Below are 14,083 nucleotides of genomic sequence, written 5' to 3' on the forward strand. Positions count from 1 at the left end.
GCCATTTCCACTAGCTGTTACACCCTCCCGGGCAACAGCAGCACCACTGCATCATGCTTAAGCCACGGACGTGTTGGTCTACACTTAGTTGAATTTAAATAATTCGAGCTCTAAGCAGATCAAAAGTTTGTTAGAAAATGTGGAGCTCGTATTAAGGGAAGACAGATTGGTCGCCCCTTTTAATTCACGAAACGTTTATGGCGCCAAAGCCTCAGTTCAAATAAACCAGTAGTTCGAATTAAGCGAATTCAATGTAACAATATTTCACTATACAAGCTTTCTCAAATTTTCCTACACCTCGGTCTGAGGCACAAGTCTGGCGGCACAACCAGAGCTGCAGCTTTATGGCTCAGCTGAATTTCGCTGCACTTAGACTCTAAAACCAGTTGACAGAGAAAAATATAGCAGCCGTGACCACATGCTGCACTGTACGTTTGGCACCAGCACTTACGGGTCTCCGAGCGAGTCCAGGGAGCCCCTGCGGTTTTGCCGGTGGAAGGCTTGCATGCCCTGCAGAACGGGTGCCAAGGTCAACATGCCATACCGACGCGGTGTAGCGGCAGGCGTCGTGGCGTGTAAGGTGGACAGCGACACCACGACGTACGGTGATGAGAGCAACGAGGAAAATACATCGAATTTGCGAGCGAAGCAAGCGAGAACAGGATTGTGCCCCTGCCCTGCAGTATATGATCGCACTCGCAGCACGACAATAGAGAGCACAAAGCCTAAGAAATTAAGTCAAAGTAAATAGCAACATGGAAGACAACACAAAATGTACAGTGAAACAATGCATATCCCGCAGGAACAAGCTGAAATAAAAATAAACATAGAACAAGACTTAAACGGCTGCAAAATGCAGAAAAAAGGAGCGCACAGCACAAAGCACAGCACAGAGATGGCGGCATGAAGGTGGCGCTAGAAAAAATACGGCAGCAGTGGTATCATAGCCAGCAGTGTCAAGCAGCTCTAGCTCTTTGATCTTGTCCATTTCGGAACATCCCACAGGTGGTGTTGAAAAATTTCATTTCTAGAAAAGGTGACTGACAGCGTGCATGTACTGAAAAAGGGCGGTCTTATTGGGCCAATATTCCTGGGGGGGGTGACTGCTTGTCTCAACGCCTGCGGCCAATAACGTAAACTGCTTTAAGTAACAAATTTCGTGATTTCTGGTAAAAAAGCACATACGCCTGGCAAGCACGAAGTCAGCGAAACAGATGCAGTCGCAAAACTCCACAAATATTACTGCCTGAGGGATAAAGTAAGAGCTAAAATAAGCAAGAAAAACGCTCTTCAGAAGACAATGGCGACATACGACATCTTTTACCGGCCACTTCCAGATGGTGCCGACATCTGCAAGTACGTGTGCAAACTGGGACTAGTCACCTTTTCAAGCAAATTTTTCGAATTGGTATGATCTATGTAAGAGCTCTAGTCTAAAGCGCACACCCTGTGAAAGGATGAAGGAGCCTTCTGTGCTTGGTAACGCTGAGAACCAGAGCCATCAGGGAAGATACAGTTCAGCATGCTGGACCAAAGTAAGTTGAGCCCCGTTATATCGAGCCACGATATATCGAATTATTGTCTATATCAAAATATATCGAAATGCGCGCGGCGCCCCTTAAGTGCCGCTTGTTCTAATGGAGCTCTTCAAAATTTTTTTAGATGCAGAGAGGCACCGACTGCGCAGCCTTGGGCAGCAGCTGGCAGTGCTGACGCTGTGAGACCACGTGAGGATGATAGTGAGGAGTATACGAGGGTGACCTGCGGTCTGATAATAATAATAATAATAATAATTGGTTTTTTGAGGAAAGGAAATGGTGCAGTATCTGTCTCATATATCATTGGACACCTGAACCGTGCCTTAAGGGAAGGGATAAAGGAGGGAGTGAAAGAACAAAGGAAGAAAGAGGTGCCCGTAGAGAAGGGCTCCGGAATAATTTCGACCACCTGGAGATCTTTAACCCATTGACATCACACAGGCGCCTTAGCGTTTTCGGCTCCCATTGCTCATAGAGTTCATTGGCATTGACAAGCTTCCAAAGACCGTTCATTTTCAGGAAAGGAAAGGCGCACAACCGGCTCCGTGGGCCACTGGAGGCCTCAATCTCGCTTTCGCTTGGTATTTCCTGGATTAGCTGGATTAGTCGGTTCAAACCCAGGAACTCCGGATCAGTAGCCGAGCGCTCTAGGCGGGTAACACCTCTTTCTTCCTTTCTTCTTTCACTACCACCTCCTTCCCTTCCCTTACAGCTCAGTTCAGGTGTCCCCCGATATGTGAGACAGATACTGCGCCATTTTCTTTCCCCAAAAACCAATTTTCTTTCTCCAAAAACCAACTTGTTTTTAGCACCTTTGGTGTGTTTGCACTTGTGTTTTGCACCTTCATGAACTTTGTGGTTAAGCCGTCTATTACTCACGCTGTACGCAATTTGGTTTTGCAATTACAAGCAAAGGCAGCCGCCATCATAAAAATGTTTTCAGGAAGTCAATAGATAGTCTATGAGCAGTACATGGGCTGTTTATTGAAAATGAAATTTGCTTAAGGGGGAAAGCACGTTCCCGCATTCAAACACAAGCCGATCTGCTTCGCCCTGCCGCGTCCGTGCAACAGTGTGGAATGCCAATGTGGAAATTTTACTGTGGAAGATTTTAAGCTGCAATCTTGTCCACCTTCCAAGGTGTAACGCAGTCGAAAAAAAAAATAGAAACATGTGAAAAATACATCAAACGAAGGAGAAGAGCAGCTGGCGCGAGCGTGGCACCACGTGACCCAGGTCACGTGACCTAGGTGGAGATGTAATGGACGGACGGTCAGCGCACCTAGGTCACGTGACCTATGGTGGTGATGTAACAGACGGACGGTCACCGCGAGTATGAGCCATTAAAGACCATCGTCATAATATTTTGTAGTTTTGTCGTAATGACAGCATTTTCTGTTGGTTTTAAGTATTTTTCTGCAGTACTTTTCTGTTGTCAGTAGTTCTTTGGTACTTTCCTGTAGTAAGTACACAAAATTCTGTTGTCACTACAAATATTTTGTTGTTATTAGAAGTTTTTAGTCAAAAACATTACAGAAAATTTGTTGTAACGAGAAAATTTTTTCTGTTCTTTTATGACTTGGATAAGCAGACATCAAAAGAACAAGAAAGAAAACCACAGCGTCTGTCGTGTACTCTGTCTTGAAGAGGTGAACTTACACCAAGCATCAAAACTGTATAAGTGACACTGAAAATTGTGCTCTTTCACCGTTTTATGGTGCCAACTAAGAAATGAGAGACTGGAGTTCACACCTGGGTGCAGCCCACATTGCCTTAATAAGTCCATTTTGTAAAATATGAAACAAAGAAGTACACGCAGCACAGTCTGCGCAGAAAAATGCATACTTATTTTTAGGAAGATGCAAAGAAAAAAAACAACGGGAAAGATGAAGAGACTGAAAACAGACCAATGGCCCTCACCAAGGCTCCTTTAGCCTCACTTCGTATTGTAGCGCTGCTATATAGCAGAACAAACCCAGCTGAAAAAAACGACATAACTGTGTAAAAAATACGACAAAATATTTTGTAGTTTTGTCGTAATGACTAATCTTTCTGTTGTTCTGTAGTGTTTAGTAGTGTAGTTTTTTTTGTAGTGCTTTTCTGTAGTCTGTAGTACTTTTCTGAAGTAACTACACAAAATTCTGTTGCTACAAGTTTTCGGTCAAAAACATCACAGGAAACCTGTTGTCACAACAAAAACTTTTCTGTTGTGTTTTTCGACAGGGAAGTGTCTAAGTTAGGATGAGCCATGCATTGAAGAGTCAAGTAGTGGCAAAAAAGGGTAAAATTGCAGCCAAAGAATGTCTGGCGACGGATAGCGCATCACTGTAGGTTCTTGGAAGCGGTTTGCTTAGGATTATGTTTCAGAGCTTGGATTTCAATCCCAGCTGGTTCACATCCCTATAGAAATTTAAGATCGAGGTTTCAATAATTATTAAGAAAAATGCTGCCTCGCTGACATTCCCGACGTGTAACCAGCTTGAAGCCAATTCTAACAAGAAATCATTTTGTCCGAGAATGGACGAAGTAGTTTTTGAGCACTCGAAGATGGAGTGTCTGAGCGAGCGAGGAATACCTTCAACAATGCATGCCTCGAACTGCAGCTTCGGACCGGAAAGTACTCAGCAGGTTTCGCGAAATCATTCAGTCGATCAATCAAACAACGAACGGCTATATCATAAATGGCTGATTTCAACTTTACCAGTACCCGACCTGGGCCCAACCGAGGAGGCAGGCCCACCTATACTTTTCGAAACTACTTAGCACTTTGTGTTCAAGAGTGTGGTGACTAAGTGGTTTGCAAGGTATACTCCATCTCACGAGCTGTTTGCAGCGCTGTGAAAGCAGTGGCGATCTGGGCCAATCAGAACAACGTGCACTCCAAAATGCATTCTTCCGCGCCCCTTACTGCGTGACTGGTGGCTCCATCATTGGGAAGGAAAGAGCACCCGCACCCGGCTGCTGTGCGCAGGAAACTCGGCTGACTCGGCAGATGCCATATTCACGAATGGAGGCTGAGCAATTCGTAGCAGGCCTCCACAGTGCTGTGTTCGTGCTGACTTCTTCTGCTAATATAAGCAGTGAATGAAACACTCGCTGTCCTTTCAAAACAGGTGTGGGCTGGGACACTTTTTATTTTCTTTTTTTTAGTCGCAATATAATCTATGTCCTTTCAAAACACCCCTTTGAATCCTTTTCAATTACTGCAATAAATTTTCAAAGAACAGTCACAACAGCTGATCAAATATTCGAGGGACTATTTGTTGTCTTCCTTCGCCCTGATTGGACGAGAGAGCTCTACCTTTAACAGTGCTGCAAATGACTTGTGAGATGGAAGTATAGACCTTTCCATCGGGCGAGGAGGATGTCGAAACACCTTCTCTCTAGGCTGTTGCAAACCGGTTCCGCTGTCGTTTCCAACGCGCTCGTACCAAGTGCACACAATAGCCCATCCAGCAATGTGGCGACGCCTAGGCAGCCCTCAATGGAGAGGTCTATAGTCACAGGTTTCCTCTAGGCAACGTCAGTTGGGTCGTCCAAGACCCAAGGTCTGTCCAATTTGGCTGCACTTGCTGTACTAGTTCCGTAAGTTCTGCGGCGGTGCTGCGAGCGTGCAGTGCTGGTTCGGCAGTGCAGCTTGGCATTGGCATTGTGCGGCTGCTTCTGGACCGAATCAGCAAGTGCGGGATTGTCGTCTGCTCGCATGGAGTCGCTGCCATATTGCATTAAGCTGCACACCACCGACGTCAACGGCTGGCAACAGCCCAAAGAACGTGAATGAATAATTCACACAGAAAATATAGCGGCGAAGTTTTGCCAACAATTAGGCCAACCAAATGAATCGTCATTTTCCTGGACAAATTAAGCTATACTGCATCTATATTAAACATGCATGGTTTAAGAATATGCACAAGCTCGGCCTGACATGTTTAGGCTTAAAATAAAAAAGCTCCTTCTTTAAGGAAAGAACTCCACTTGTTTCATTAAAACGGCAATCATATCTTCTCCCATATTACAGTGCCTAGAACACACACACACACACGCACACACGCACGCACGCACACACACACACACACACAGTGCCTAGAATATATATATGAAGTATATTCTAGAATATATATAAAGTATATTTTAGGCACTGTACCCACGTACATCCATGGGCGCCCCCATCATCAGCTGCACTCCCACATCTGAGAGTGCAGAGGGCATGCGTGACACTGGAAAAACGAATATGAGAACACTGCATTCCTTGAACAGGTGCAGCAAGTCCAACCAAATCGAACAGACATCCCTGTGCAAGCGCCCAGGTGACAATGATTGTGGGCAACTAAACAATGTAGTACATTCTGACTTGCGGTTACAGATGGCGTTCTGTTCGGGAATTCTGTAGAGACAAACTTATAGTGACAAAAGTCTGTAGTGACAGTCTGTGACAGTCTGTGATAGTGACAGTCTGCAGTGACAAAATTATAGGATCTGGTCTCCCTCCATCCCTCCCAAAACCGAATCGGAGCATTATTGTTCTGGTCCATGTGAACCCATGCTCACATGAATCTTCCCGCACTCAGACTCGCATGGTTTCATTCTCGTTTGGACTGACTCTGGACCGGATAACATAATCTCACTCAAGCACAGACTGACGTGTCCTTGTACTTGAGCGCCACCACACGCTCCAAGAGCCCTGCGCGAGCGAGTCCCAGTGAACCCAATGAACACGGACAGAATGCCGTGACTTTTGAAGCCCTGCTTAACACTAACTTTCCCAGCTTATCGTTCTTAGAGAACCCGAGTGACTGTACTTGCAAGTGAATCCTCCGGTCTTTACCGACTTGTTTGTGTGCTAAAGCCTACGCCAAGTAAGGGCTCTGTTTGAACAAGGCCCCGCCACAAAGCCATTGCAGTCACAAACGAAGGAAGAACTGTTCAACAGCCACTAGGAGCAGGCAAAACAGGCAACAGGCAGAGAGGGCACGCTCTGGGCTAGACAGACACCGAAGCACACAGAACTGTGACATGCAAAGTGGTCACTGAACCAGACGGCCAATAAAAAAAAAAGAAAGGAAAATAGTAATGAGAAGGCAAAAATGTGACCATGGAGTCTGTGCGATGACAAGATGTGCAAGCCGTGTGCAGTTTTGTGCAGTTGCTCAAGACGTGTCGTACCTCGGCTTGCTGCTGCTTCTTTAGCTTCTGGCATGCCTGCGACGTGGCACAGCCCAAAACCGGCCAGGGTGCGCCATCGACGAAGCCATGGCAAACAAAACGGGCCCGGTAGTTAAAGGCGATGCCATTGGCAGCAGAAAAAAAAACACACACACAAACACACAAACCAGACTCAAAAATAACAGCCATGAGCATATTATTCGTTACGGCGCTGCAAGCCAGAGGATATTAGTGAAAGCCATGCACATTAAAAGGCTTTGACTTCAATGTTAGTACATAGAAGCCGTAGTTACGACTCACCTGATGCAGTGCCATAGTTTCTACAAGGGTTTCGTGGTTAGTAGTCTACATGGCTAAAAACACTGGTTGAGTGACAATTCTACCAAAAAAACTATGGTAGGCTCTTGTGTCATGGTTTGAATACCAAGTTCTCTGAAACTAATGCTTTCATGTCATTAACAAGTTAATCAGACCAGCATAAGCCATACAGTTTGGTTGATTCATCAAACAGTTTAGTAAACAGTGACTATTTTAACATTGATTGCCAATTACAAAGAAATGATAAACTGCTGTTATCCATGCTGTGATCACCATTACTGAATCCAAACCATAACACAACCTTGCCAGTGCTTCAAGTATGTTTTAAACATACATGCTTTAACACTCACAATACTAAAGGCTAAGCACAGTAGCATGCAACCAGCAAAAAGCTCACATTTGATGTATAGCAATAGCGGTGTTTGGTTTTTAAATGTAAGTCTAGAAGCACTACCTAGAGAAGATAGCGAAGTTCCCAAGTATAACCTACTGTCCTCTCATGTGCTTGCAGGAGACCCTGAAGACGAGGATGTGTGCTTTGTCCACTAAATTCGTCCTTGGGATTATTTTGCTGCGACTGCTGTTTAGAACAAAAGACACAAAATGCAAAAAGGCTGAGATCCTGCATTCAGAGTTCTGGTCCTGAGACAAACACTGTATCCTTGGTGCTAAACAGACAAAAATCCACTAGTCAGTCACTCCCTTTTGCTTGTTGTCTTCTGCAAATGGTTTAGGGAGAGGCTTTGGCACTCAGTCCAAAGTAGCATCTGGTGCTTAAACTTGCGCATTTTGCCAGCGATCAACAAGAAGACATCACTACACTCGGATGTCTTTAAGCAGAGAACCATGGCTCAATAAGCTCATGTCCAAACATACCATATTTACCCGAATCTAGGCCGATCTTTTTTTCGAGAAAACGATGTGCGAAAGTGGGGGGGGGGGGTCGGTTTAGATTCAAGTACCATGGTCTGACCGCTAAAGGCCCGGCCGCGCTAGCAGCATGACGGCTCGCCATGCCCCGATCTCAGGCTGCCGTGTGCAGGCAGTTCTGCATGAGCGCCTGAGGCTCATTTTCGCGACATTCTACGGTAGCTGCATGGTGACGAGGTCGCTCAGGCTCAGCTGCGAATGAGTGGTCCCCATGGCTACACAGGCGAACCATGTCGTCTGCTTTGTACTGTTCATTGTTCCGAAATCTCGCAGTCCCGTGTTCATGCAGCGAGGGTCGTCGAGCCGGCGAATTTTGACGCCGGCAATGAAGTCCCTGCACCTTTGGAAAAGCACCGCCGCTGCCGGTGGTGCCGGCGTGCGCCCGGCCTGAAAGCTTCGATCAACAGGGGCTTTCGAGGAGCACCACCACCAACTTGCTTTCACCAGCAAAAAGCAAAGAAAAAAACAAGCATTTTAGGAGAGGAGATGGCGGAGGAGAAAGTAGATGGAGGTACTTTTCTTATGTAGGAAATTTAGCCAGCAAGGGTGGAGTGTGTCACGTGATTACGGCGCCGGTGAGTGCCATGCACTTTGACACCCCGCGTGGCACGGGCACGGAGTTGGCAGTTTTCTTGAAGCGATCGTTCAGTGCAGTCATGTTGGTTGAGTTTTGGAAGTGTCGTGCCTTAACCACGTGCTCAGGAAACGCCTGCGCCACCTGTGCGTGAGAAGCGATGGCACCAACCAAGCGGTGTCACTACAGTGCGGCCTTTAAGCGAAAGGTCATTTTGAACGTGGGGAAAACTTCGAACCTGCAAGCACAGCGCAAGTTCGGCGATGCGCGAAAAGAATGTACGACGATGGCGCAAACAACGGACCAAACTGTTCCACCGTGCAGCAACCCACTTGGCGTTCACTGGACCAAAAATGGGAAGAAGTTGTCACCGATTTTATCACGGAACAAAGGGAAGTGGGAATGCCTGTGACGACAGAGATTATCCAGGCGAAAGCCAGGGAAGTTGCCAACATGAAGGGTGTCGCACGAAATAATTTCAAAGCAAGCAGGGGCTGGGCAACGTGCTTTATGAAACGGTTAGGGTTCAGCCTGAGACGACGGACCTCCGTGTGTCAGAAGCTGCCCGCTGACTTCGAGGAGAAGCTTGTCAAGTTTCATTGCTACATGATGGACAAACGGCGAGAAGAGGGCTACCAATTATGGCAAACTGCAAACGGCGACCAGACCCCGGCGTTCTTCGACATGCCAATGGCACACACTGTGAACAAAAAGGGTGCGAGGGAAGTCAAACTTAGGACGGCGGGTTACGAAAACCAGCGAACGACAGTAATGTTGTGTTGCACCGCCGATGGACGAAAACTTCCCCCATACATAATATTCAAGCGCAAGACTCTACCAGCGGGCGAAAAGTTCCCCAGAAATGTTGTTGTGCGCATTCACGACAAAGGTTGGATGTCCAGTGGCTTGATGGAGGACTGGGTGAAAACGCTCTAGGAACGCCGTTGAGGGGCTGCGTTGTGCAAGCAGTCGCTTCTAGTCCATGATTCCTACCGCGGCCATCTGACTGACACCGTGAAGACCACGCTTTCTCGTGCTGGGGCAGACATTGCCAATCCCTGGTGACTTGACTGGCCAACTCCAACCGCTTGACGTCCCCATTAATAAGCCCTTTAAAGAGAGGCTTCGCAAGCACTATACCGACTGGCTTACATCGGAAGAACATCAGCTCAACCCAACCGGGTGCATCAAGCGTGCTTCGCTAGGCCAGCTGGCGAACTGGATTGCCACGATATGGAATGAAATTCCAGATGAAACAATCATTAGAGCTTTCAAAAAGTGTTGTATTTCAAACGCGACAGATGGAAACGAGGATGATGCCCTCTGGGATGAACTCAGCAACAAAGAGGACAGCTATGTTGCGGATGATGATGACGATGACGACGACAACGACGAATAAACTTTATATGTACGTGTCTACGGAGTGTGCGCTTAGGTAATAAAAATGTTGGGTTTTCTGCCGATGAAACGGAGTTTTTTTCATTCGGCCTGCATTCGAGGTAAGTTTTTTTTTTCTTTTCTGGCGTAGGACTTTGGGGGGTCGGCTTAGAATCGGAGTTGGCCTAGATTCGAGTAAATACGGTACTATCTGACTTGGGAGATTAACATAAGTGTGCCGCAAACTCAACACTTGTGGGTTCACTTGAATTCATAACGCCCAACACATTAGACACCAGCCATGTACAACAGTTAGCTTTTGTACCCTAAGAGTTCCAAAGGTGGACAGCAATATGCAGAATTGTAAAAGGTGCCACATAGTCTCAAAACTATAAAAGACGTTAAATCTCTGGCCTAACGTTGCAAACAAACGATATGAGTAATTTAACCTCTTCATCTCGACAGAGTGGGATCAGATGACACAGTCGGATTCCAATTAATTCAGAGTTAAATCTGTCTGGTAGAAGAATATCACATATTTTAATGTGGATATAAAAACTTGAAATTGGTGTATACCATTTAAACTGCCTCCGTGGTCTGACAAATGGTGAAGTCTTGTCTATTTTTGGAGGACACTCAGAATATATGGTCATACACTTTGACAACTGTGTGTGGCTACAAGTGTGTACTGCCCACAGGACTCGACAGTGACTGCCACACTTACCGTGACGGCGCGGAAGACGCGGCGTGCGCGTTGTAGGTTAGAGGCGATCCTGGACGAACCGTCGTCACCCACCACCACTTTCCCTTCCTCCTGGTCCACGTAGACGGCGCCACCGTTCGCAATGCCAGTGGCGGGGACTGAGGAGTGCCTGCCTCGCCTTCTGGCATCCACGTCAGAGCCGCCTACCGGCTGTGTCCCGTCGCCATCGCCGTCAACTGCAAGAATGGAAGACTAGTGGCCACACCCAAATTCTTTAATGTGTGCTGACCCGGCACAGCACACGAGTGTCATTGTATTTCGCTCCCGTCAAAATACGGCCGAAACGGCCGAGATCGAAACCACAACCTTGGGATTAGGTGCCTAACACCAAAGCCACTGAGCCGTTGTGGCGTGTGCATCTCAAGCTTCGAGCCAGCTTGAGCAGAGAAGGGAAAAGAAAAGCAGAAGTCGTTATTACCGGCATCGTTTGTTCCGTAGCCCTGAGTCAGGGTAGCGTCGCCGCCGCCAGACTCCCGTTGTTTCCGTAACCGGTGCGACGCCAGGAGTCTGTTCGCCACCTGCCCCATCAACAGACGGGTACATAAAAGTATGAATGGGTAAGCGATTTTTCCTTTTAACACAGAGAATAAAGAACGCTCATCGCTAGATGTTCCCCGCACCATAATATGGACACCTGACAAACAATATAACAAAGTTTTTCCACCTTTTCGAGTAACAATGCTCTCAGTGCATGCTTAAAAATACCTGCGAAACCCGAGCCACCAGCTTGTGTATTGGATGTTTGAGCAAAGTTGGAACAGGCACTGGGAACACACCTCGTTCATAGATGTGTTGACTTCAGGCTGTTCAGATTTGGAGATCTGCCTCTGCATTTGAATTCCACCAACATCTGTGAGCCTGCAAGAAAAAGAGATTAAAGAGAGCATGCAGACATTTCTGTCCAAGTCTCATAATTCTTAGCTCTCAGAAAAGAAAAGCATAAGGACTGGGACAAAAGCTGAAGCTTGCCGCTAAGCCCCCTATGCATTCTGATATGATGCGACAGCAGATACTACAAACAGTATGTTCACGGCATACATGGCTGTATGCCATATCTTTTTCTCTCCTGACAACAATTCTAAAGGAAAAGTTTGAAAGTTTTCGGATAAGTTCACTTTCGTGTTCAGCCTCAAGAATGCCAAGGTTTCTAAATGATGGTTTAAGGCTTTCAAGCTTAAAATCTTTCCCATTACATAGCCTAGAGCGGAATTTTAACTAGCACCAAAGCAAGCACAGCAGCTGCATTTCCCTGCCAATGGCTAAACCACATGCCCACCGCCGCAGCATCTCGAGCTATACCCCCCCCCCTTCATGCCGCTGTCTGTCTCATCTTTGATCCTTCCACTCTGTGCCTCAAAACGCGTGCGGGCAGCCATGACAATGCAACGGAGCCGCATGAGTGAAAAGATCGGAAGGCTCGCCTACGTCTCCAAAGGCACGTTCATGTAGCCACACACAAAGGTACGAAGGCGGCCGAGGCCGCCGAACGCACTGCTATGATCCAAGGAGAGCGGGTGAACGTTATTCCTCATCAATCATCGAAAACATTGAGGGATGCTGAGAGCTCTTCTTAGCACCAATAAGAGCAGCGGCTATTCAGATGAGAACTCGTTGATGGCAACGGCTCCTTAAGCTGCGAAAGCAGCCATGGAAAATAAATCGCGCTGCCCAACTTGAAGAACAAAAGGAGCCAAAGGCAGTGGAACACAGCCAAAGGCGCTGGCCGATAGTCAAATGCAGCTAAGATCATTCATGAGGCGCCCCATAACGCGCTACGCCTCTCCCATAAGCATTTCACGATTACACCTACTTTCGAAGTGGAGACAGACTTCCAATTTTCTCACTGCTCTTCGAGCTTCGTCACCTCTGCCGGAGATGCATAGCAATGAAACGCAGCTTGCCAGCAAATGTATTTAGGTACAGAGAAATACCATGCCTCGTTATAATGGCTTTTTCTTGTCTATAACTACTGCATGCCAGTATCGAAAGGCGCCACCGTGGCCAGCAGCACCCCCGAATATGTGTGAATTCTTGGTGTGGAGGAGGCTTGAAACGATTCTCCTGAGTAAGCACATGTTGACGTGTTCTATAGATCAAGCATGATCCCTTTGTTATGGATATGTTCCAAAAAGGGACTAAGTGAGGAAGAAAACTCCCCTGCTTTGCATCCTTCTTTGGAGCGAACCTCAGGCCGAAGTGACGAGGGAGCGAAACCAAAATATCCTCATCCTTTAATCCAGACCTTTGTTCGTACGTGACCGAATCATAGCCTTCCTCCTCAGCTCACCTGTGGTTGAAGTCATCCCAGCGTCCGTAGCACAGGTCAAGACCTCCCAGGAAGGCAAACTTCTGGTCGATGACTACCAGCTTCTCGTGGTGAGCCCAGAGAAGGATGCCACCAGTCACATGGTCGGGGTGCCTCAGGATCTATAACCGGCAAACGCAAATCGTCAGACAGAAGCCGCAGCAGCAGTAGTTTGAGACTTGAGGTTGTAGAGCACCAAGCGTAACCACGGACCAGAGACTACTCCCCAAGAAACCTGCCTGCCAAAGTGTTCTCGACAGAGGGTGCTGTGAGCCGTGAGCCCCAACAGTAGCGGTGCTTAGGAGGCTGCTTTGCCTCCTGGGCTAGTGTAAGATAATTCCCTTCCCACTTTCTCAGAATACATTTACGGTGAAACAACAGACACCAGAATACATTTACAGTGAAACAAGACACGAAAGTCAGATACAAAAGTCGTTACAGACCAAATCATGCCAGGCACTTTGGAGTATCTAGATGCACTGTTAAGAGATCCAGGTAGGCTTAACAAGTCAAAGAGGTGCATAGTGGAGGGCCCCTCCAGAACAATTTCGACCACCTGGGGGTATTTAATGTGGGGATCTTTTACATTAAAAAAATGTAAAACGTGGACTGGGATCTTCTGCCACCAAAAATGCCACCACATGGTCCTGCCACCATAAGACAATTAAGGCACAGCATTGACAGGCAAGTTGGCAAGTTAAAAGTGCTGGCTACTCAACCATGCTAATGACAATCTGCAAAAGTCTCTTCCAGAAAACGACAAATAACCGACCAGGAGGCAAGACCACAACTGATGGTCCCTCCCATCATGTGGTTTTTATTCCATACATCCACGGGCTAACCCACAACCTAGAGGAAACAGCAGAAAACTCATGTGTACAGGTCATCTGCTCTGCCCTGCATAAGGCCTGTGTCAAGTGCAGTTAAGCCAACAATAGCATGGATGGACTGTAGGACTGCACTAAACAATAAGAGACCTGGTTAATGGCATGCCAGCAGGGCACAGTATATTCTATTCCTTCAAATTATCGGACAGATGCAAAGATGCTTCAATGACTGTGTAGTGAAACATGCAGCATCTTTAACAAGAGAGTCTTTGCGACACATTTTCCTAC

General features: G+C 46.9%; 1 protein-coding gene across 7 annotated transcripts in view; it reads right to left on the bottom strand.

The window, feature by feature from the left end:
* Nucleotides 1-14,083, bottom strand: part of Pld (Phospholipase D) — a 101,530-nt gene that overhangs the window by 18,540 nt on the left and 68,907 nt on the right. For 3 of the 7 annotated variants that reach the window (XM_077637843.1, XM_077637842.1, XM_077637844.1), the window contains 7 exons: nt 12,951-13,090; nt 11,440-11,521; nt 11,082-11,181; nt 10,625-10,839; nt 7,510-7,599; nt 6,702-6,737; nt 452-510 (listed from right to left, as the gene is read on the bottom strand). In XM_077637843.1, the coding sequence (XP_077493969.1) occupies nt 452-510; nt 6,702-6,737; nt 7,510-7,599; nt 10,625-10,839; nt 11,082-11,181; nt 11,440-11,521; nt 12,951-13,090 (722 nt within the window). The remainder of the gene's footprint in view (nt 1-451; nt 511-6,701; nt 6,738-7,509; nt 7,600-10,624; nt 10,840-11,081; nt 11,182-11,439; nt 11,522-12,950; nt 13,091-14,083) is intronic. The other 4 variants (XM_077637847.1, XM_077637845.1, XM_077637848.1 and 1 more) reach the window with 2 other exon arrangements.

This window comes from Amblyomma americanum, chromosome 9, assembly GCF_052857255.1.
Source record: "Amblyomma americanum isolate KBUSLIRL-KWMA chromosome 9, ASM5285725v1, whole genome shotgun sequence".
Taxonomy (NCBI): domain Eukaryota; kingdom Metazoa; phylum Arthropoda; class Arachnida; order Ixodida; family Ixodidae; genus Amblyomma; species Amblyomma americanum.